Here is a 25461-nt window from a genome sequence, read left to right as displayed (position 1 = left end):
CACTTTGACAATATTAATGACTTTATGATGTCAAATGGCACTGTTCACTCCTGAGATTATGAAATATTTTAGACAATTGCGAATAGAGCAAACAGTTTATGTAGAAATGCCATTGTTGGCTTATCTTAAAGGTAGCACTCAGGCTAATTTCAGAAACACTCTACAGAAGCAAACCATTGGTAAACAATACCAGTACCTTGCCTGAGCTGCCGTCTCATTTCACAGCCTTCCCCTTGGGTTTTAAGATGTTATGGTTGGGAAGTGAACTTCAGCCATATCAGTTGAGAGAAATACATAAAGGAATTTGAGGCGTGCCTGAAAAAATAATTCTAAAAGTCATGCTCAGAGAACAAACACACTTTTACTTTCAGTAGTGAATCTGCTTTGATTCCAACAGGATCATCTAATGCCCCACATTGTGCTTTTCACATGACAGGCTGTTGTAGTCCCTAATCAGTACCAGTACTGCACTGGAATTTAGAGTGTTAGTGATGTCTTTCTGCAAACATTACAAACACTATCAACACCTCTTTGAAGTTGTTTTTAAAATTATTTGGAAACTCCCCTACAAAAAAGACTTTATACAGCTAATATTTCACACAATTCAACATTGTTCTTGAAAGCATTTGTTATTGTTTATTCACAACACTAATAAACATTGGTTTGAGGCACTGAATAGATTAAACCATAGACACAGTAGGAAAAATATTCTCCCTTCATAAAACTTTGTAGGATCATTTGTTACGGTATCTACTCTTTTGATTTCTTATTTGTGAGCCAGGTTGATTTCATGGAGTAGATGTGTATGTTGCAGCAACATTACTTAGTTACAAAAAAAAAGAAGACAGATTATCTTTTTGTTAAGAAAATATTAACAAAAGAGCTATTGCCATTGAAAGCTGCTCTCTTTCTCTGCAGTGTGGAGGTGTTGTACGGGCAAGACTTAAAACAACAGGGGACCTAATTTGCTGAGATGACACATCACCTTACATATATAGAACATCTGTTACCATGCTTCATGGCAGAATCTGCTTGACTGTGCTGGAAGCATTATCAGACAAAATATGTAAGTGATTAAATAAACACGAACTACCAAACTGTAGCGTATGAAGATAGGCTGAGAAAGTTGGGGCTATTCAGCCTGGAGAAGAGAAGGCTGCATGGAGACCTCATAGCAGCCTTCCAGTATCTGAAGGGGGCCTATAGGGATGCTGGGGGGGGACTCTTCATTCACTCAGAGGGACTGTAGTGACAGGACAAGGGGAAACGGGTTAAAACTTAAACAGGAGAAATTTAGATCGGATATAAGGAGGAAGTTCTTTCCTGTTAGGGTGGTGAGGCCCTGGAATGGGTTGCCCAGGGAAGTTGTGTTCAAGGCCAGGTTGGACGAAGCCTTGGGTGATATGGTTTAGTGTCAAGAGCACACAGTGCTGAGAGTTTTCTACCTGTTTTCCTGACCATTTTTGTTTTCCTCCTTTTGCTGTTTTTCAGAAGTTGCCTTTCCTTGTACCGCTGCTTGGACAGTGAGCCAATGTTTTAGAGTCTTACCAGCACCAGTCATTCGTTTTGTCAAATGCTTTATTTCCTTAAACAAGGTTTTGGTTAAACTGGAGATTACATTTCATAGAAGTTGGCAGGAAGAGTAAGACTGAGAATGCACATCAGAAACACTTTCTAAAGGAATCCAAAAATATAAAGAGAGGTTTTCATTACAACAATGTGATCAATTTAAGCAGGTCCAAAAAGTTTTTAAATGTCTCTTGCTTTTGAAAGACCAAGGTGACTAGTTGTACAGCCTTCCAACAAAGTGTAACATGTACTGCTTCTCTGCAGTAGACAAATTAAGAAGACAAGAGGAAGGAAGAAAGCTTCTTCATGGCAAGCTCTGCAGGCCAGAATCAATGTTGTATTTATATGTATCCACCCCATGTTAAAACCGTATCTCTTGACTGGGGTGACTTTTTTCTGTTTTGAAGCATTAGAAACACAGTTGTTTAGAATTTAATGATCTGAAATAGCTTAACCATGTAGTCTGGATTTTTTTTGGTCATTTTTCAATTTCTGCTTTTTGCTTCTTACCACAGAGCTTCATTGCTTTGCATAGAAATGAGAGTCTATGGATATTTTAATTTATTCCAGCAGAATACAGAATAAAATGAGAATTCTCCTTAAAAATGCAATCAAAACCCAGAAGTTTTGAGAATTGGCCATGTTTCCCTGATCAGTGACTGCTTCCAAAGCCGAAGGGAGACTACTTCAAAAATCTTACCATTTAAACTGAAAAAAAATAATGCAAACATTGTGTGCAGTCATCAGTGTGGTATTTTAACCCTATTTAACATTTCTCTTTGTTCTGATTTGAGTGAAGAAAAAAGTCTTTCATTCTGGGAAGCTGACACAGAACATGAGCCAACCAAAAGAAAGGGCCAGGAAAGCACAGTTAAGTGAGGAAAAACCCTCAGTTTTTTAAGTGTCATCAGTCTTGGAGCACATCAAACATTCCCATGATGGAGCGAGGAAATGATTTTCCTCAGTCTTACATCATGTATTAGCAAAGTACACTACTCAAAAAGTAGAATGAATTCCAAGTTTGTTTGATGTTTTGTTTTCCTGTGAAGAACCTTGCATTCATCACTGCTTGATGCAAAACACCATCATTTAGCCGGTCAGTACTGTGTACTTCAGTGAAGGTCAGATGCCCACGTTACTAATTCTTGATTAACATGGTTCATACAGTTTTATCCTTATCCCCGTTCACCAAACAAGTACTTTTTCTTCAGTAAACTTCCTCTTGAATCCACTTTTTTTTTTCCTCCCCCCATTACATACAGGAAATGAAGTTAGCACTTCAGCGAAATAGACATATGACCATGGGTCATACCTGTCCATGCACAGCACATCTGCTTTCTGATTTCTAGGTGTCTCCACTGCTAAAATTTCTGTTGAACCAGGCCTCATTTTGTGTTCATCACAATCAATATTAAAACAAGTGTCTGAGTGAGCAGTGGATGAAGTGGAGCTGGATTTCCTTTCCCCATCACAACAACTTTGCTTTCCCCTGTGGTCCACGTGACACTCCTCGTATGACAAGCAGATCACACACTGTAACTAAGTGGATGCAGCACACAAGCTGACCAGGGGCCAGCTGCCTGCCACCAAATGACCAAAAATGACGTGACACGAGATGAGTCAGTGGCTGAGCAGAGTGAGCAGCTCACAAGCACCAAGGAAGGCCTCCATCTCCCCTCTTCCAAACTAGCAGCGAAGGGTGGCAGTTGTCCTCTCCTCTCCCAAGTCCCTTCCACCCTCCCTTGCAGTCTCTCTACTGCTCATCGGATGTTTTGCTGGGCTGACTCGGTGCAAAAGTATCAGCACAAATAATAGAAAACTATTCACTTTTTTTTTCTTTTTCCACCAAGTTATCACACTGAAATGACTCGGCAAAGGACATGACAAAGCATCAGGACTGGGACAAAGGAGGGGCAGGAACATATTGCCCAGGCAAAGGGAAGTGAAAGAGTAAAGAGTTTTCCTCTTTATAAATGTATTTAAATTTAAATATAAAGGGACAGAAAGTAAGACCAAAGGCAGCAGTTGGATCGGTCTAGGCTGCCACTGAACTTCAGATTCAACCAGATGTGCTCATGGGGACATCCCATAGGTGCAAGAGCTGGCAAAAAGTAAGAGGAGACAACACACAGCTTAAAGACAGAAAAGGAAGGGAGAGCAGGACCTTTGCCTCTGGTAGTGGTGGACTGTTAGATAAGCCCAAGCCACCTCATTATGACTTGTTTGGTATGGTAGTACATAATGACCAAGTCCTTTCCACAGCATGGGCATTGATTTGTCTGTCTTCCATCGATTTTCAGGAAACTTTCAAGAATTTAATTATACTTGAAACTTCTATTCTTTTGCCTATTCATCTGAGCAAGTTCCAAAGTATTCCTCTGGGGAGAGAAGGAAAATCTGACTGACACTTTAAACAATTGGGTAAATCTGTTCCCATAGGAAACAAAACAAAAAATAATACACACCTACAAGTGGTCCTGCCATTAAAGGGATGCTGTCAACTGCAATTAATTTCTTTAACCAATTGAAATAGGAAAAATGTTTTGAGATAGAGTTCTTTAATATCTCCTCTGTAAAAGACTATCCCTTTTGCAGGTGTTTCTTTTTCATCCCACTTTTCACTTGGGGCTATAGAAGGGACTGGACTCCTGACTGAAAAAAGAATAACCACAAATATGCTCCAATTTATCCAATTTACAACCTTCCCCACCCCCACACCTCTGTGTATGTTTCCTGAACACCTCTTTCTTTCTCTTCCCTGCTGTCTCAGCAAACAGCCACTTCCAGTACTGGGGGAAAGTAGGATCTTGTGCTCTGCGGTGGAGCATAAGTGATTCCATCCAGCTCATCCAGAAGCGTGACGTTCATTTGGAGAAAAGCCTTCTGTATAATTTTAGTTGTGGGCTGTTTCACTGTTCTGAACGATACATTGGGAACATTTACATCAGAACCATCCATTGCTGTCAGCAGAACACATCCATGATGTGTGCTTATATGGATTGACACAAGATATATAATAGCTTTCCTGGAGAAATTGGGCAATTAGAGACTTCTGTATATCCCAGAGGGGGGCTGTCTGCATCATTAAACACTTAAGTAGGGCATCTCAAAATGGAGCTAACTGCTTCTGAAAATCTCTTTAATGTTTTGTTGTTAAAATTCAGCATCATTAATGGGGAACATTTATAATATTATATCATTTCTTTCTCTCTTGCCTTAATTTTCTCTCCCGTACTCTTTTCCCTGCCTTCAACTTGGCTTTGTGTCTCTTCCAGACCTGCCCATCCCCCCCTGCATATACTTCATTTCAGCAAACAGCAATGTGTGTCATGGGTTTCATACCCACCCTCTTTCCCACCTTCCTACCATAAAACAATGAGCAAAACCAATAAGGGAGAACAGGTCATTTCACACCTCTCAGAGATATTTTCAGGACAATATGTCCTGACAGACTCAGGGGTGGGGCACTGCAAGGACTGAATTGATTTCAAATTTGGAACCCATCCCCACCAAATCCCTGCTCCCCCAGCCAACAGGATGAAAAAAATATTTCATTTACTTGATAATTTAGACTCCATAGGATCTGAATATTCAATGAGCTCTGTATACAACGGACTAGATGTGACTCATGAATCATATGGCTGACAACACTGCAGTAGAGAAAGGAAGTCTGACAATCAGCAGAAACGTGATACTGATCATACACAAATGTGGTCAGAGGCATAAACCAGAAACATTCTTCTGCTATTTTTGATCATTTATTTACTATAATTATCATTCCCATATTTGTGTGAACACTTAAATGGATGGGTTTTGCTCAGAAGCCCGCACCCAACTAGGCATGTGTTTATGGCACCAAAGTTTTAGCAATTACCTCTACGACTAGATGATGCAACATCTGATGGAAATGCAGTTTTCACTTAATAAATGTGTATTTCATATTGCAGTCAATGTGATGGCCCACTTTTAAGCATTCTCAGAAGTTTATCTTCTTCAAATATACCTTACTGGGACTCATAAGACGTACTTCTGTTTTTTTCCTATGATTATTAGCCATTCATTATTTTAACCAATAATTATTCTTCAAAAAATTCATGCACTTCTTGTAAGAAAAGGTACAGGATTACTTACATGGTTAAGAGATGGTTTTGGCCAAGATTCTGGGAATGACTTTAGAACATATGGCTTTAGAACATATGCTTTTTTACACTAAAATAGGAAAATGAGTTTACAAATCTGAATTTTTGTAGAACTATACTAATCTACTCACATAAAATAATTCTGATGAGCAAATGGCAGTCTGCAGTATAATCACATCTTAAACCAATAAGACCATAACCAGGAAATCCAGGAAGACCATTCAGAATGCTAAAGAAAATTATTCATGCAATAAATAATATGCAAAGGTTAGTCTTGGAGGCATTATAGATTGGTTTGTTTTATTTGATTAAAAGGAATATAGGTACAGAATATTAGCAGGAAAATAACAGGAAAAAAGAAAGGAGGTTGGGAGAACAATTTATACTCAGACTTGATGTAAAGATAACGAAAGGGGTTTCAAGGGAGACCTACCTAAAGGGGGTCTACAAGAAATCTTGAGAGGGACTTTTTACAAGGGCATGTATGGATAGGACAAGGGAGAATGGTGTTAAACTGAAAGAAGGCAGATTTAGATTAGCTATAAGAAGGAAATTCTATGAGAGGGTAAGGCTCTGGAACAGGCTGTCCAGAGGAGCTGTGGCTGCCCCATCCCTGGCAGTGTTCAAGGTTAGATTGGATGGGGCTTTGAGCAACCTGGTTTAGTGGCATGTGTCCTTGCCTATGGCAGTGGGGTTGAAACCAGATTAAGGTCCCTTCCAACCCAAACCATTCTGTGATGCTATGAAGGTATTTACTAGTAACCAGAGTTCCTCCCAGTGTGGAATCCAGGTATTTCTACCACAGGTTTGTGTAAGCAGACAGTGGAGAAATCTTTTCACTTTGACTGTAGTGGGGCACACTCACCCTGCCTTCCTTTCAGCAGGGAACTGCCACTGGACCATCCTAATTCAGTTGCCTCTCAAGCCAGAGCCCCAGGTGACCCATAACATCAGAAGGAAAGAGGTAAAGAGGGGAATACTTGTGTGAGGAACTGAGCTTGAAGAACTTCAGTTACTAGTAAGTAGGCTTCCCTTTTAACTTTGGGATAAATATCCCCATGATACTTCAATGTGGAAATTTAAAAAGTGGGGTTACATACAGAAGCACAAAGTCTCCAAATAACCATTGTGAAGAGCCTGCGTCTTTCATGCAAACAGCCCTGGCCACCTCAGAGATAGTAAATACTTGGGAAAGTTGATGGCTGAAGCTTCAGATAGCTGCTCAGAGCTGGGGAGTAGGGAGAGAGGATGTCAACAGAGGAAAAGTCTGGCACTCACTACCCATAGGAGAAACTGCAGGTGGATTTTTAGGGACACCTTACTCAGAAGGAAAACCTTATACAGGAAATAATCTGTAAAACCTTGTACTTTTCCACTTCTCAAGATAACTGCAACTAGGAAGGATTCCTACACAGACAAAAAGCAAATTACTGGTGGCATGAAGGAGCAGCTCATGGAGATTTATGAGAACCCAGCTCCCATTTTTTGTGATTCTCATCCAGGCCAACTGGTGCAGACTAGCTTTTGGCATATAGGTCAAAGCTAGGGCTTTCCTAGCTGACTAGCTTCATCCTTTCTTCACACTCAGAGTAGCATATTTTAGTGCAAAATCCATCCTATGCCTTTTTTATCTGCATACCACAGCCTTGTCTGTTATACATTATGCACAACACTCAGCGATTGCCTGCTCTAACCACAGCACCTAACCACAATGCATTGCTCAGACTAAGCCACACTTGTAACCTTGGCATAGCCTACACTGCAAACACACCCCACCTGCCAGGATTCTGCTTTCTGCAGCTGCCACTGTACCTGCTCCTTGTGCAACAGCTCAAGAAATCACGACAGCATCTCAGGCCTCTCCTACGCCTGCCTAGGCCAGGGAAGCCAGCTCTACATGTCACATCTCAACACCTTGCAGAAACTTCTAGACTTACATAAAATTGATTTCTCCCCCCCCCCCCCCCCAACAATATATATCCCCATGTAATCATCAGCAACACTGTGAAAGTATTGTCAGCTCTTTCCCCAGTGCAGACTCCCCACTGCAGGGAACAAAAGACAGGATTCACGTTCACACAGGCTGCATCTACACAGTTCTTGCAACTACACTAAGAGAAAAAATACCAGTCAGTCATTGTCAACTCTCCACTCTTCCAGAGTGAGTAGCTGGCACTCTCTCCCCCTCTGCAGCACCTTGCCTTCTGCAAGGCTGGAAGGCTGTGTTTATTTCAGGCACTGCAGCTTTCCAATCTTGGGTGAAGTGCCTGTACCCAGGCAAGTTGTGCACATGCGGTGTCGGGAGGGACTGCGCATTCAGCTTGTGAGTACACGCATTGCAGGATACAGAGGACACCAGTTTCCTGTGTTCTGTGAGAATCCCTGTGGCAGGATGCATCTCACACCACCTCTTTACAAGGGGTCTGGTAAACCCTTCAATGTAGATTAGCCCCATAAGATTATGTCTTTCACTGTACCTATACACTCAGCACTGTTGCTGTCTCCAAACCATCCTGAGCAACGGGATGGCAAGCAAACGTGTGTTAGCACTGCCTCACAAGCACCACCTACTCTGTAGGGCAAGAAAGGCACTACGTTAATGAATGTTCACTCCAACCAGTGCGCACAGAGCAGAATTTTTGTCTCCACACATGACCAAAAAAAAAAAAGCACTGATTTCCTTCCTTCCTCTGTACCTCCTCAAGAGGACAAAAGCAAGAGTTTCCTCTTCATACAAAAAGACTGAAAAAAAACAGTCCTCCCACTTCCTTTTCCCACCTCCTTTTAAAGTCATGAAAAGCACCAGTTGATCTCTTCACCAACCTGCCCAAAGGATACAACTCTCCATCTTCTTAACACCTCATAAGCTTAGCTCCTTCCCTGCTTCTGAGAAGCTGGCGGGCTGAGGTCAGCTCATTGCAAAGGTCAGTAGCAAGGCCTGTGCCATGAAAGGCTCACACAAGAACAAACCCCAAGCTCTCTCAGGTAGAATTACAGTATCTCACTGCTTTGCTGCCTGCCTTATATCCCCTCCAGACAGAGGCAGCCCACATTCCATACATCCCTCTCTAGAAGGCCAGCTGATGAGCTGAGCTGAGGGAAATACTTGCCTTCCAAGCCCTTACTAAAAATAGATGGCAAGCAGAAAACATTAAACAAAAGCATGTCGTAAAACACATGTGGATTGGTATGTAAAAATATTCTGATATGTCGAAGAGTTTACCATTATTAAACCCTCAAGTTAAACAGAGCAAAGTGCATACATGTTTAGGCTTCATCCAGTGTTGCTATGCAGACCACTTCAGTGGAGAAGCACTGGATTCAACCACCACAAATACAAGATGCTCAAGCTAGAAGTTGCTTGTGCTGGTTCTATTACTTGATGGGCTGACACACACCTGCAAGTTCCTCTTGCTGAGCTGAAAGCATTTTAAATGTCAGCCATGAATCACAAACGCTTGGCTAGCTGGTAGCATCTGTGCCTCCTTGTTCTACTGAGTGGGTTCAGCCGACCTTCCTGGTCTTTCCAGGGGTTCATATACCCTGTAGCAGAGCAAACCATTCATGTCTGCCCACTAGGACATCAGATTAAATAAAATCCACCTGTTATATCTAATTATATATACATTATTATATATAATCTAATATACACGCACATGTACAAACTCTACCCCTCCATGTGCAAAGAGAGCAATGGCCCTGTCTGACCTTCCAACCAGCCAGGCTTTCATGGGGCTGACAGAATGTTCCATGAGTTACATCCTGACTCAAGGGCTTATAAGATCAGGGCCACAGTTTAAAACAGGTATCAAAGAGTTATAAATTGTGACATAAGAAAGAATAATCATATTTTCAGCTCAGTGAATGCTGCAAAGCCTTTGGAAACACAGTATTCCTGTTTCTTTACCTGGCTCCTCATTTTATCCACTCTAGCTGTTATTAGCATTAACCTTGCCAGCAAAGCAAAGAAGCTTGGAAAAGAAACTCTGCAAAGGGTCAGGAAAACACACAGCCTTTTTCAGAGAACAGAAAGCACTGTCCAATGAACACAGAAGGAGATGAGATGTCAGTGGTTAGTTTTAAGCTTTATTTCTGCTCTAAAACCAAAGACCTCTTTATAGCCTAACAGAATTATAGACTCGAGTCTACCATTAATAGCATGCATGGCGCCAGTGTAATAAAAAATGGAAATTTAGTGTCCAAGAATGATTTATGAAGCTCAGTAATTCATGTCAGAGTTTCCACAACATTGTGCTTCTCAAAAAATCTCAGGTCCAGTAACTAACAGTGCTCAGTTAGACATTGATCCTGTAATGAATGGGCGCACTTTACTGATTTTATTTTGGCGATGTTACAAGCATGAAAGCGAGCGAGCAAGAGAACATGTGCAGCAAAATGTTCAGCAACATTTCTAATCTGCTTTGTACTTGGTATCTTTAAGATACTAATTTCATCTTTCCACGCCCCAGCACAAATAAATACAAACCAAGGAACATGTAAACTTCTGAAAGAAATGCACGTTTTTTAATATTGACTTCAGCAGAATATGTAGCAAATAGATGCACAGAAGCAAGGATCAGATTTTGGGATCATTTTAGCAATAGGTTTATTTCAGATCTACAACCATGAATAAAAATGTTGCATAGAAAATATTAATTAGCCTATCTTTAACCGTTTCCACCTCTGTAGTGCTACACCAAGTGAGCTTACCCATTTTTTTTTTTAACCGTTTATTTAAAACATTTAGTTTTAATGGTTCAGCTCGTCCTAAGTCATCAATAGGGAGCTTTGTTACCATGGTGACAGACAGATGGATTAATGCGATGTTTAGAGAGATGCAGTAGTGCCAAATTTGATATATACAGTAAACACTAATGTACTGCATACACAAGAGAACATGCATGCAGAAAATCTCAGGGATAGTCTTCCATATGCACCACGAGCACTAGGACACAGAACTCCCATTATCTTCTGACAGAAAGTGGCCATCTATTACTACTTCATGCCCTTCAAAAATGCCCTGCTGGAGTCATGGACAGTTGCTCTAGAAACTTCAAACAAGTGTCTAATGAGGCCTGTTGGAAAGGCTGCTGTCAACACTGATTGTGTCACTACATGGATTAGGCCAGGAACCTACTGGTCACCTTAGAATGATAATCTGTAATCCACTTCTTGAGGTGCAGTCTGACACCTTCAGCTGAGACGTGTACATCTGGCTGTTTACTGTATTAATTGCAGGTCTCACTAATGAGAAATAAAAGCGAGGTAGACAAAACTCATTGAATTTTTACAGAGTACAGACAGATTGCCTGTCGAGTAATTCTTCTTCAGACTTTCACATTTCCTTCTCTTTCAAACCTTAACAACCCGCACCTTCCTTGCCCATCTCTCTCCCTTCCATAAAGCTGCTAATGAGCTTTCCTGTTTTCACAGTATTAGCTTAATGGTTTATGTCTCACAAAAATCCTTAGGTGGAGATGAAATTAATGTAGGAAGAAAATGTGTGAGAGTTACGCTACAAAACCCTATCAGTTAGACTGGAATTCCCCATGCTCTTACAACTAAAATATTATGCTAGTTGCTAATTTTTTTCATTATTATTATTTTATTTTACTTTATTCTCTGTGCGATGTTTGAATCATTCTCTCATTGCTGAACATCTTCACTGCAGAAACCTACAAACTGCTAAACTGACTGGAGTCAGGTGTTTTTAAAAGACAATTTAACGTGCCAACTGAAATTCTGGCACAAACTTTCTGCATTCTAGATGTGGAATCAGAAGTATTTTATCCAGATCACACTATTAATTTATGTTACAAGAATAATTTAATTAGAAATGTTTTCCATCCATCTACACAAAGTGATAATTATCATTCATCAGGAGCCTAATATTCCGTTCTCCTTCCAGGCCTTTTTTAATTGTAACATTAAACCCTAGCAATTAAGCTCTGTGAATGGCAGTAAAAAGGGCCTTTGGATGTAACTGCACCGGAGCCGATCAGGAAAAGTATACATCTTGTACCCATGCCAATTAATTTTACGTCTGGATTTCTCAGCAGGTGATGTACTACCAGAAATGAGTCAAGTTTACACTGGCTACCTCCCCACGATGAACGGAACGCAAATCCAGTTTCTTCCCTCAGCCACGTGCTCTTCAGCACTTGCCACTTACGGCCCCCGAACCAGTGTCACTGGCCACACGAGGAAAGCCAGTGGCACCGGGTGGTGCAGCAGCCCTCCCACCAGCACACACAATGCATCAGCCTCTGAACGTGGCACCTGAGGACCTTGTGGTGGCCAGCGGTAGCCCATGCCAGCAGCACATCCCTCCCCGTCCCACAGCTACCATGGCATGAGGGTGTCACATCAGAGCCATGTGCCAAGCTTGAAGTCACCCCTGCACACAAACTAATCAGTGGGAAGTCTACCCAGACATGCAGGTCTTGGTCCAACCTCCTCCCTAAAGCAGGCTCAGATGTGAGCTCAGAGCTGCTCACTCAGGGCTTTATCCTCATGAAGTCTCTTCCTTGAAAGAAATCCACACAACCCCTGCAGGCAGCCTGACATGAGCCTGGCTGTCCTCATGGGGACACGTTTGAGCTACCAACAGTCATCTACCAGAGCCCACAGCAGGAAATGCACAGGACAGACAATGCGATGTACTGGACTGTCACCAAGAGGCCTGCTTTGTCCTGCCAACAATCATTTTAGAAGTTTCCAATTCTGGATGCATTTTTTCTGTGGAAATTTCTCCTTCCAGGCTGTCACCAGGCAGACCACGGCTGATAGATCTAATTGGTGCCGCAGGATCAGCACTGCTACCTCTGGGCCGGGTGGCTGAGCCTCAAGTACCAGGTCATGCTCTCATGATGCCATGGAAATAATAGTAATTATTTTTTTTGCTGTTTCTTTTCTGAATTCAGTCAGAAATACATTGTTTTGTGGACCATTTTAAAGGTTTTTCTAATACAGTGTAAAGTAACTACTAAAAGTTGATAGACTACTATTCTGTAATGAAATACATATTGAACGCATTAAAGACATGGTACCCAGTAAAATTAAAAGAGCTCATAAACATGTTCACTAGGTCCCTAAAGACAGGGGTAATACCACAGGAAGTGGGGAGGGATCCATGTCTTGCCTGTCTAGTTAATATGGGCAGAGCCGAAGACATATGGGCTTATTTTACTTGTCAAGAGAGTACCGTAAACACTGAGCAGGTAATAAAACCTATAATTTAGTAAAGGATAAGAACAGAAAGCAATCAGATATACACATATGAAGGAAGACCCTCTGTAAATGTTCGCATGTCTGCAGCCCCATGTAAATGCCATGCAAACCATATGACAGCCTTGGTACATGTTACCAACAGTTCTGAAATTTGCAGTGTGCCCCTGAGCAGCCATTATGTCATCATCCATGAGTGCTAATTTGGGATTTCTAACTGAAACTTGGGCCATTCTGCCAGTGGGACTTCTGCCACTTCCTGAAACATGGCCAGACTCTGGCTGTAAAAAGCAAGGCTGCTGTGGTATCTGTGCAGCCGGCCAGCATGCTTGGCCTTGTCTGAAGTCATGCCTGACGTGCCCGGCTGAATAACCACATGTAAAAGTGGAATTAAAAAAGCAGCGTTTCCTATTCTGCTGGAGTAAGCTCTGGCTTAGAAAGCAGCTCCAGGGCTGGAGGTGACCAGGAATCTGGAGATCCGGCCCCCAGCTCCTGCCTTTGCCAGAGAACTAAAGCAGAACCTTGTGCAAACTGGTCAATTTCCTCATCTTCTCCAGATGGCAAAATACCCGTCCCATAAATGTGTGAAGCCAGCTCAATGTTTTTAAAGTGCCTTTTGATTCTCCGATGCAAGGCTCTTATAATCATTACTACATTTGCCAAATAAGTACTGATTTTGTCAGTATTTCTGTGCTTACAGTGTGTAAGTCATTTTTCAGTGACCAGATTTTTGCTGCAATATGAACTGAAAGTCCTAAGGACTTATCTTGACATGGGAATTTCAGCCACCAGATTTTTAAGATGCACAACAGTAACCAGCTTACTGTAAAAACAGAAACCAAACCATAGCTGCAGAACGCTTTCATTTCTTGTCTAATTGACCAGAAAATTGTTCGGAAACACGTAACCCGTTTCCCCATGCCTGTGCCGGCACACAGCTCTTGAGGCTGCACCGTGCTTTCAGGAATATCAAAGCTCCCATAAATACAGGAAATGACCCAGTGAGTCAGGCAGAGAGCAAAGCTCAGCTCTCCTGGGAGCGGGAGAGCAGATCAACTGCTGCCTTTTCTCTCGTTCCAAAACCAGTGTTTGGCGCTTTCCCAAATTCTTTTCCATAATCCAGTTCTGTTAGTGAACATGTCAGTTTAACCAGCATTCAAATCAACCTCCTCTATTTTTTGAATTGGATTTTTAAGCTCCAAGCAGGATTCTGCGCCTCAGCTGCCAACTTTTTATGTGGTGGCACTTGAGACTGTTTGGCTATAGAAAATCAGCCAGTTAGGTAATTTAGTGAATATACCAAATTACTGTACTTATTAGCTCACAGTCAGCTTATAAACTAGCTGCTTCTCCTCTGAAGGCCTAAATTGCAAGCTTGGTCCTCAAGTGAAACTCGCCTTCATCGGAGGTGTCCAGGTATCACTGTGCAGTCCTGCATGGAAGAGGAAGGGGAGCAGCAGAGACCCAAGCCAGGACTGAAATGTTCTGCAGCATGTTAGGAAGTTTGCACATCGTGCTTTTATTTCTTGATAGAGCCACTTACTGGCAGCAATACATTGTGTCTGCAAAGATTATAAAGATTTCACAGGGTATCACAGAACAGTCTGCATTGGAAGGGACCTTAAAGATGATCTAGTTTCAACCCCCCTGCCATGGGCAGGGACACCTCACACTAGACCATGTCGCCCAAGGCTCTGTCCAACCTCGCATTGAACACGACAGGGATGGAGCATTTACCACTTGGGCAGCCTGTTCCAGCTCCTCACCACCCTCATAGCAGAGAATTTCTTCCTAATGTCTAATCTAAATCTCCCCTCTTTCAGTTTAAAACTGTTGCCCCTTGTCCTGTTACTACATGCCCTTGTAAAAGGCATATTTAAAAGTATATTTATGCAAATTTTTCTTTTGTATTTTCCTTAAATTTCTTTTCTTCCTTCTGCTCTTGCTCATTCTCTTCCCACACTCCTCCCTCACCCATACAGTAAAATTGTATGAACTTCCACAAGAGAAACACCACATCACCTATTTTTTATTAAAACCTAGGGGTTGATGCAGAAATCCTAACTGTAACTTCAGCATCACTGTGGAGACTAACACATACTTTGAAGCGGAAAACTTTGGTTGCCTCTCACCATCTGATTTTGGCTCACTGTATTTTTTGTAATAAACCTGGAAGCCCACAGATGGAAGCCCACCATGCACAAGTGCTTCTCTGTGAAGCTCAGGGCACCCTGGCTATTGCAGACCCCTACAGAAAGCACTACACAGTGCCTGAGCCTGGTCAGAGGGGTACCCACACTTTGTCCAAATTCTAAGCTACAGGAGCGCAGACCCATGGTCAAATTAAATGAGTAAAAGTACTTTTCAATTCTGCTATCACCTATAGAACCTACTTAGTTGCATATACATTTTCATGCCCTCCTTTTATGGAATTTGGATGTTTGATATCAGAATCATTTAAATCTGTCTTTCAAACAAATGTGTACACTTTCAGGAAAACATAACTGGATTATAGAAGATAAATGGTTGATTCTGAGTAGCCACAAGTAGATGAATACATTGCACATGTATTGTAACAGTGACAGAGAAGGAATAATGACAGAAAATGCAAGGCTTTTGGGGGAGGTATACAGAAAAGGAGAGAAAGCGTTACATTATATTCAATTATACAACAAGAAGAGATTAATATTATAACCTAAATTGACTCAATTCTGCTGAACATCTTTTTTTCAAGTAGGACGATCTATTTTGCAATACTAAGAATTTCAAGTTACTCACTAAGACAGAGTGGACTTCATGGGGTTTATGCCCTACTTTTAAGTCTCTGTGAATGATTAATACAAACATCTTATCTGACTCAGATTCTTGTCATTGTTCAAACCAGGATTAAATAACATCATTGTACCCTTTCCTTCTCTTTCTTTCTAGTTCTGGAAAAGATTTGAAAGAAAGTGATATCTTGATTGATGTGAACTAAAAAAAACCATCCTGAGAAGATAAACTCTAGGATTTTATCATCAAAGACATAAAAAAATAGGTTATTATTTTGCACAGCTCAAGGATTCTTCCAGCAGATGCAACGGTGATCTTGACACAATTTACACTCAAAACCACATGCGCTGCTGGTTACTTTCATGCATACTGGTAACATTTGAATACTTCATATCATCGTATGCACTTCTGCATGAAGATAAAATAAAAAGTAATTTCATCTTTTAATATTATCACTGTGCCTTTTTTTCTATGACCACCTTTTCTAAGCTTTTCCAGGATGTTTTATAATTATTTGTGACAAAGTCTAATGCTATTCCAAAACACACAGAGGGTTTTGGGGTGCTTTTGCCAAAGGAGGGAAGAAGGCTAGGAATCATTTAGGTGCTGTCCAGATGAGAAAAAAAGGAGCCAGTGATGATGGGTGTGCTATACAGCAGAGATAACACCTCCTTCTTTTGCAATAACTGCTTCTTAACGGTGTAAGATTTTGTTTAACTGACACAGGACACGTACTATTAGGAAACGGCTTTGGATTGGTTTTCACAAGTAAGTGAACAGGAAGTTTCCCAAAATACTGAATTTCTGCCTAGCAACCCAAGCCCCTATAATAAGCCCCTTAGATACAGACTATAAATGATCATGAAAAGATACAAAGGAAGCTGTGAAAGAAACGCTTGGTTTGGATTTATTTACATTCTTTGCTTGCTGTTGAAGTACTGACTGTTATAAACAAAAATATACTTTACCTGTCTGTCCTGATCAGTTAGTATATTATTTGATAAAGGCACATATCCAACAGAGTGATAGGTAACTGCACAGCAATTTATATCCATCAGCAACAACTGAGAATTACTGTGGACAGACATGACAGAATAAAGGAACAGACGGCTCTCGTAATGTTACTTTAGGATCCCATTCTGACAGAATTTAGACATATATGAAAAACTATTTATATAACTTGGAAAAATGAGAATTTTTAACTAAAATAGGTCCTTTAGAGCAACACCATTTGTAGGAATACAGCTTTGTAAAACTCGCGGGAAGAATTTCTCACAGCTTTGTTTAGTGAAGTCTATAACGTTATCTGTCCCACAGATCTAAACAAAATCCCTCTTACTAGACCGCGACAAAACGCTTGATTTAAAAGAGGCTTTGACAACTTTTGCCCATTTCCCCTCTGCGCTATTCGGGATCTTGAGGCCACCGGTTGAACGAGCTGAAAACTCCGGTGCCCGGGCCCCGCGTTGCCGGGGCAGCCCCACCACCCCGCCTCGGGCCACTTCGGTACTGGGACCCGCCCGTGCTCACAGGTGAGCCGCAGCTGCTTCAGCCGCGGCCAACATCGCCCGGAGCAGCGCGCCCCTTCCCCGCCGCCTGCTCCCCGCCCTCCTCCGGTCTCGCTGGGGGCGGCAGCACCCGGCCAGGGCCCCAGAGGTGGTGGCTTCCCAACACCCGCCGCGCGGCAGGGAAAGAGAAGCAGGAGGAAGAAAAGAGGCTGCGTGTCCCGCCCCAGCTCCGTTTCCTTCCGGGTTGCGGCACACCACCTCCTCCTTGGCCTCTCGCCCCCCGTGCCATGAGGGCTGCTGACGGGAGGGACGCCCCGGAGGGCCCGCTCAACCCAGGGCGAGAGCTGCCCTTGTCCCGGGGGGGCGGGAGCCACGCGGCGTCCCAGGACAAGCTCTTCTTAATCAAAGGTGCAGAAAGCGCTTTTCGTCTGCCCCCCTACGCCTGCACGGGTCAGGGATGGGCAGCAGCGGGTGCCGGAGCCCCGTGGTCGCCCCTGCCGTGCTGTTTGTCCCGGCCGGTCGTGCCTCAGGGACAGCCCAGGCGGCGGCCGGGAGAAGGGCGTTTCCCTGCCTTGGCCAATACGTCTGGGTGCAGTGAGAAAGCCCTTAGAACGCCGCCCGCCTTTTATCTCCCCTTCAGCGGCAACGGCACCTGTCGCCCCTCAGCCACCCGCCCCCGACACGGGGACCAGACACGGGGCGACAAGGCACCGGCCGCAACGGTGCTGCTGGGAGGGATCTGGGGGCCCCCGTGCGCGTGAGCCGAGTACGGGCCGGGGTCGGCAGCCACGGGGGAAAGCCGCCTGCCTGCCTCGCACTTCAGTGCGGCGGCGGGGGCTAAGGGCGGTGGTTGCCGGGATGCCCTGAGGGGGTAGGACCCGTTGGGAAAGAGGCGGCTCGTACGGGTTACAGGCAGCGCCGCGGGCCCCGTAAAGCAAAGGAGCGGGTCCTCCCGGGCTGGGCCCCAGCGGGGCGGCTGAGGCAGGGGCGCAGCCCGAGTCCCCGCGGTCGCACGCACCTGCGGAAGGCGGCAGCGGGCGCACGGGCACTCACCGCCGCGGTCAGCGCCGGCTGCTCGAGGGGCTCTGCGGGGCCTGCCCGCGCCCCCTGGCGGAGCGGAGGCCGGAGCTCCTCCCTTGCACGGTGGGGGGCAGTGCGTGCGGCCCTGCAGCTCCCAGGCAGAAGAGGTACTTCATAGGTTGCATGGGCAGGAGCTCAGCAAGGTTGTCCAGCACAGTAACAGGACAAGTGTTAAATAGTGCAGCCTCACACAAACATGTTTGCTTCTTGCTTCCTATTCAGGCCTTTTTTGTAATTACCTAACTGGTATTAGGAAAGGGAGAAGAGGCTGGGTACCAGTAGTTGCAAAGAAAGAACCACCACCCCCAATTTTTTCGGGTGTACTGTGACTCAGATGGTTTTGTACAGTGCACTCAGTCTTTGTAACAAGCCCTTTTCTTAAAAGTGGGCAGCTACATGTGCTGTGACACAAGAACTAGAAGGGATCAAAGGACCCCAAATGACTTTGGAAGCATTCTGAAAGAACGGATAAGCGAGGAATCCTTTCTGTCTTGGGAAAACTGCTGGTTATGTTTTTTTGTTTTTGTTTTTTTTTTTTTTTTTGTCTTGTCATGGAGCATGGGAACATAAACCAGAGAAAGCTGAAGAACAAGTGTTGCTTATGGAGTGGTCTGCAGAGGTACTGGTGAATTTTCAGGTGAAGGGTGATGCATAGCATTCTTACAAGAGAATTTTAGTAGCCTGGCTCTGAAGTGAGAAAAAATCTGAAGTACTGTAAGAAGGCATCATGGCATTTGAATGATTTCTCTGTGTGTGTTTGGCTTGCAAATACACTCGCCATTAGTTTTCAGAATGCTGTAATTCACAGAATCAATGCTCTGTCTGGCTTTCTTGCCATATTGGGTTAATGTAAACAATGTAGACAACTGTGCCTTTCCCTTCAGCATGTACTGACAGATCTTAACTTTTCAGATTTTAATTCCCAGACAGGTTTGGGTTTGTGGCTTGGTTGAGCTTTTTTTCTCCCCTTAAGAATCAAAATATTAATCTTTATTTTTTTAACTTTTCTTGGCAGGTGGAATTTTTCTAGGTACCGTTGCTACTGCAGGAATGATAGCAGGTTTTGGCACCACACTTGCCATGACAAAAAAGAAGAACCCAGACTGGTTCAGTAAGGTTTGTTCCTTTTAAACTATTTTCCAGTTGTCATATGCAGGAAAAAAGAATGCATCAGACGCTTTATAGAAATGTTGGTACGTGTTAAGTTTGGTTGTACAAAATTGATGGTAAGAGCACTGTACTTAATGGAAGTCAGGAGGGGTAGGATTAACTTAAAAATCCATTCAGAGTTGGCACTGCTAAATACTTAAGTACTTGAGATTAGTTGACGTACATAAAGCTTATGCTGTTTGTTGGACTCATTACTGTTGCTGCAGCATGCAATGGAATTGATGTCCTGTCTTGACTGCATACTGTGTTGACACGCTTCAGTCACAAGCCTGTATCACCTTTGTGGTCCAGTTCACCATGTGGTCTCACAATACTGCAGTGAACCAGGAAGCGAGGTAACTGTGCTAAGGATGGGAATGAGGAGGTGGAAAGCCTGTTAAGATGTAGAATATGGAAGTGAAATAATTTAGACAAAATTCAGGCTTTCCCCTCCCTTCGCACCACTTAAAGGGACTGATGAAGTGAGCAGTGGCTTGATAGTTTGAAATCTGATGGCCAAAAATAATCTGATCTCATGCAATCGGTAACAGGATTTACCTGAACATGTGAAGAAGAAGACTGCAAAGCAAAAGTAGCAACTACTCTTGTAGAGCAGCATCAGTAGAGTGTTACTGGCAAGAGAGAGAGCTGGAATGGCACTTACTGTACCTCCTCCATGGTAGTGAGGTAAAGTAAATATGAGCATATGTAGGACTGGCCTCCAAATTGACTTGAAACTGAGATTATGTGTTCCTGTTCAGTGATGAACCACTGCAGAGACCTTCAGTTAAGAAATTACTGTGGGTGGTGTTATAATTAAATGCTCAGATGCAGCAGCTTTCTTGTATCTAGTTTTACCAAATGCTGAATTTTGCAATGGATTAGGTCATACAAAACAGTGAACATGTGGAGTACAATCAACCAGAACAGCTGAACACACCATTTATTTTAGGCACTGCTTCCTTTTAGACACACTCTTACCCACAAGGGGATGATAGCTACAGGATTGAGGCCTGTGTCTGAAAAAAAACCACTGTCATCCCACTTCCTGCTTATATCCTCCAGAAAAAAAATAAAGGAGGGGAGGGGGTGAAAGCAAATATTTTGGTAATCAACTAATTCTGCCCTATATTTTCCTGGCCTGGTTTTTAGAAAGACTCAAGTATTGTTTAATAGCTTGTTTTTAAAGTGTTGCTTAAAAAAAAGATAGGAGCAGTAATGAAGAGAAAACAATCTATGCACAGAAGAATGGGCTCATGGATAAAACTCAGTTCTGTTAAAAATGTTCTTTTGTTTGTGACATCTTTTTCTTCCACGCTGCTGGTGTCTTTTAAAATTTTATAGCCTTTCATTATTCAGCTTTCTTGATGCCCTGAACAGCATATCTTATCATCATATAATAAACTGTCTTGTTTACAGAATTCCTTCTCTGTGTACCCCGAGGAATCAGCCTGTGACTGAATGCTGTCAGTAAAAACAAATCAATTGTTTCCACTTGCCACTATTTTTCTGGGGCAATCAAGCATTTAAATAGTATTCAGGCGTGCTTTATTTTTTTTTCCCCAGCAATTTTCACAGATAATGGCTCCTATTTAAAGATGCTGTGTAGAGGGTATTTTTGTCCATTCATTTCCCATCTTCCAAATGGGAGAAATTTGCCTGCATGTTGTTATATACAGTTAGACTATGGAAGCAGGAAAAATGTCAGAAACAATCATCAGCATTTTAAATCTACTCAGAGCAGTCGCTGCTGAAAGAGTTACGAAAGTTCATTAGCTGTGGTAAGGAAATTAATAGAATCTGGTATAATAGTGTGACTAGAGATCTCTGTGTCCTTGTTTGTGTATGTATATGCTTATAGAGTGTGGTTTTGTTAACAGCTTCCACTTTGGGATGTCCAAATCACAATAAATAAGGATAAATATGCATTTTCCTTGTGCCCTTTGCAAGTGTTTATTTGTCCTTGGATAACTGTGCCTATAGCTAACTCCTAAGAAAAAAGTGTTAATGCTGAGGACTATCTGAGGGTCATTTAATAAATACAAAGCCAAGAGGAAAAAAATCCCATTGATGCTACTTCACTGAACAAATACCATAGTGATAGGCACCGCAGATATTTAATTACATCAAAGAAGAAAAGAAACCATTAAAAAAAAAAAGCAGTCCTTTAAAACAAGAATGCAAAAGATTTTTTTTATCCCACTTTTCGTGATGAATAGAAAAATGCAGCTCTTTGGCATGCTTTGAAGGAAATCTTTTTTTGATCCTCAAGTTTCAGTATTTTAGACTATAAATGAAACAATTCTTTATTGAATATATTTGTATGGTTGCAGCCTCATTTATGTTTAGCTGCTTTTTGCCCTGAGATACTCAGTAAGTAGGACTGTTCAGTTGTGTAAGGACCGTAGATGACAGTCTTCAACAGTTACCAGCTGAAATCTGTATTTCTATGTGAAGAATTGAACAAGTGATCCTTTGTGGAAATTAAACAGACTCTTTTGCTGACGTTTACCCACTATAAGCAATAGGATTATATCTGACTTGCTGCTGCTGTGGGCTACACAGATTGAAGCTGTCCTATACCAAATAGGTACAGGGAGGTGGGCGTTGTGAGATGAAAACAGCTGGCTAACGGTGAATTGGTTGATGTCAGCCAGCATGTGGTTTATGCCCTTGGTAGCTGCAATGTGCTGCAACAGAGAATGTTTCATCATGGTTGTGACCCTATTGTGGCTGAGGCTCCATTCCTCTTGGCCTGAGGTGGCCTTTCCAAGGGACAGTGTTTTGTGTTTTCAGGACATATCTCATGGCATGCTCTTTTGCAGCACTATCTTAACAACTGGTTAAAACCACCTGCTCTTGTTTCTGTCAAAAATGAGAAGTATGGAGCCTGCAGAGCATTTTCTATGTTGCCACTTGGTGAATTCTGCAGGGGGATGGTTGTTTGCTCTTTACAAAATTTTAACTACTACTACTGTAGTTTCCTATAATTTTGAATACTACTACTAGTTTCCAGAGCTCCTTCAGAGTTGTAGCCCTTCAAAATCTCAGTCACTGTTATACCCTGTGTCCAGTTGAAACTACTCAGGTTCTGCCATTTTCCTAATCTGCTGTTTCAGGACTGCAGATAAAGACCTGTAGGCCAGTGGTTGCCTCCCACCCACACCCCACTAAGAACAAGTACCAAAATCAGTGATTGATGTACAGTGATTATGTTCTGACATCACTGGCATAAGGGCTTGTGACAGCTGTTTTGACTGGTGGGATAGCTGAGTGTCAGATTCTTGTGCCCATGAAACAGCTGACCAGCATTTCTGGGTAATAAGAATCACACCCAAGTGGTAGTGGCAACCATGAAAACTGTTTCTGGTGGGAAGCCAGCTCATCCACCCCCTTGCTTGGCTCTTTGGGTCTGCTGGCAGCCATAACACCAGTAGAGTTGGCAAGTAGGGAAAAATTGTAGATTGCTAAGTTAACATTTTTAGTTCCTTTTTTTTTTTTTTTTTTTTTCAATTATTGGTCACTTTGTCTTAATCACTTTTATTTTTGGTTCCAGGGGATTACTGCCACGGCTACATTACCAGAGAGTGGTTCGTCACTGGCTTTACGAGCCCTAGGATGGGGCTCACTGTATGCGTGGTGTGGAGTTGGATTGCTAAGTTTTGCCATCTGGAAGGCTCTGGGTGTGCACAGTGTGAGTAGCAAGTACAGGCCCCTCAAACACTGTATTTTTCCTTGGGTAATGCATCGTGGGATGGCATCTCTATATGCTTCAGCCTGGGAGTCACATCTTCATTCACCATGCATAGAGTGTCCAAGTAGAGTCCATGCACACTGGGACGGTGAAAAACAGGATGCTTTGGGAGGAGACAATTTTGGGGTGAACAGTTTTGTCCTGCTTATGTTTATTTGCACAGATGTTTCAGATACTTCACAAAAGAGCCGGTGTTCTATTTAGAGACTAATACAGTAGCTACAGCTTTCTGTATTCTTTGCTAACTGAATTGAAGGCTACCCTCTAAATCCTAACTTTACAGCAATCAGTTTATTTGTCCAAATCCCACTCTTTTTGTGTCAGGGCACTGGGGACATACAAAAAAAAAAAAAAAAAAGAGAGGAAACCAGCTTGCTTTTTAGTGTGTTTCTGGAAGGGTCAAGAGGGCAGAAGATCTGACTTTCATGTGCGGTAGAATGGTGGTCCGTGACATGCCACATCAACGCAAAGAAACTTGGGAAGCAGCTGTATGTCCCAAGAGGTTAAGGCTATCTTTAGTAAATTGCTTACATTCCAGTGTTTCACAGTGGGGAGTGCAAACACTGAAGTTCATGTAATTATTTTTGTTTGCCCCTAGTAACGAGCAGCGTTACTTAAGAGTCCCCTGCAGCGGTAGGTTTGGCAGAGCTGTCTGCATCCTAGGAATGGGAATGAATAGACTTTCTTCACCTTCCATGGCAAATTATTTATATGTTCAGCAGTGTCTCCTAAAACTAGAAGGAAGAAGACAGATACTACTTCAGTAGTGTTCTCATTTCTTGTTTTCTGTTCTGATGTATCCGGTAAGTCATGACTTGGGTCCCAGCATACAGCACTACACAGTCCCTCATTCCTTAGTTTCCAATGCCAATTCTCAATAGGAACCAGTAAAGGAAGGCAGAATACCAAAAAAACATATCAGGACATAGGAGACAGCTACAACACATTTTGTTTCAACTCGGGTCCTCCTTGTGAGGCTGTTACGGAATGGCAGAGAAGGGGAGGAAGAGTGGGAGTACCAGTTTATACTCGGCATGCTGAGCTACTCAGTTTTGTCAGTTAAATCACCAGCTAAAAGGATCCGTTTCACACTATGTTGCATATTCTTATTTTCAGACTGTCAGAGTACTTCTGGTCCTGCCAAAGAACATCAGAGTCTGACCCTAGTCTGCAATGTACATTAACTGTTTCTCAGTAAGCTTAACTTTTACTTCCTTAAGAGTTATTGGCCTATACCCACAGTTGCCTGGTTTCCCTGTGAGGCTGCTTTCCTTGAGAACATCTCTGTAAGCTTGAGATGGCCAAGACCCATGATGTGTCAGAGACTGTTGGGGCTTCTGGTTACCTGACAGCAATGAGGTCTTGTGTCAGAAGCATACAGCACATTGCAGGGCATTTTAAAGACTCATCAAAAGTTCCTACTCAGGAAGCTGCACCTTACTGTATTCTGTGTTGTGTTAGTGTCGAAAGGAGTTGGGGAAAACTGTATTTTAAGAGTCTCTAGCAAATGCCTGTTGGCATTGGTTTCTGTTGTGGAGTGCTTACGTTTTGCCATAGTGGACACCAAGAACTGCAGATGCCAAAGGAAGCATATTCCTGTCAAGAGACTGTCTCTGCACAGGATTTTGAACAGCTCTCTGCTCTCTGATGACATACTGCCTTCACTATAGACTTGTAAATTCCCACTGCAGAAAGGAAAGATGTACAATGGTGCTACTCATTATTGCAAAATAAAAAACTAGCAATTTATAAGTTTCCTGTGACACATACATTTTTCCTGGTTTACTGTCTGTTAAAATCAAGTATAAACATCTTGAAAATTGGTGAAGGTACAAAAGCAGCAGTATGCTAAAAATGCAGTACTCTGACCAAAGCAAAGAGGCTCATTAGCATTAACAATATACTTCTAGAATAAGTCATCTTTGATTTTTGATTGGTTTTGACACTTTTTGCATGCTGCTTTAACACTCAGGAGCAAACACTGACTGTTGAAAGACAGTATTTTTTGTGCTTAAATATTATTTTCCCAAGCAGTTGAGATTAAATAAGCAGTTATAAGCTGGCTGGTACATCATTAGTTCTGGACTCTTAGACACAGGGTCATTTTAAGAAGGGCAGTTTATTTATTTTCCTATTTCAGGGGAACATTGTGATACTTCTGAAAATTCTTAATTGCTATCATATAAGCAGAGATAATTAACATTCAGACAAACTATTGTTTTTTAAAAACAGATATTAGATGCATACGTTGTATCTAATAATT

General features: G+C 42.4%; 2 protein-coding genes across 5 annotated transcripts in view; one reads left to right on the top strand and one right to left on the bottom strand.

Moving 5' to 3' along the window:
* Window positions 1-18299, bottom strand: part of ZDHHC14 (zinc finger DHHC-type palmitoyltransferase 14) — a 124466-nt gene extending 106167 nt beyond the window's left edge. Inside the window, exon 1 of the mRNA XM_057406517.1 lies at window positions 18234-18299. The gene's annotated coding sequence lies outside the window, so the exon portion shown is untranslated. The remainder of the gene's footprint in view (window positions 1-18233) is intronic.
* TMEM242 (transmembrane protein 242) overlaps window positions 1-25461 on the top strand; it is a 40460-nt gene that overhangs the window by 3229 nt on the left and 11770 nt on the right. Inside the window, exons 1-3 of one of the 4 annotated variants that reach the window (XM_057406539.1) lie at window positions 17461-17623; window positions 19311-19411; window positions 23001-23138. In XM_057406539.1, the coding sequence (XP_057262522.1) occupies window positions 17503-17623; window positions 19311-19411; window positions 23001-23138 (360 nt within the window). In that variant the 5' untranslated portion in view covers window positions 17461-17502. Of the gene's footprint in view, window positions 1-17460; window positions 17624-19310; window positions 19412-23000; window positions 23139-25461 lie in introns of those variants that run through there. The other 3 variants (XM_057406557.1, XM_057406548.1, XM_057406531.1) reach the window with 3 other exon arrangements.

This window comes from Pezoporus wallicus, unplaced genomic scaffold (assembly GCF_028554395.1).
Source record: "Pezoporus wallicus isolate ANWC-B61680 ecotype Strahan unplaced genomic scaffold, APGP_CSIRO_Pwel_v1 contig_3817, whole genome shotgun sequence".
NCBI lineage: Eukaryota > Metazoa > Chordata > Aves > Psittaciformes > Psittacidae > Pezoporus > Pezoporus wallicus.
The sequence above is the reverse complement of the archived record's forward strand: the minus strand, read 5'-3'. Positions and strand labels throughout refer to the sequence as shown.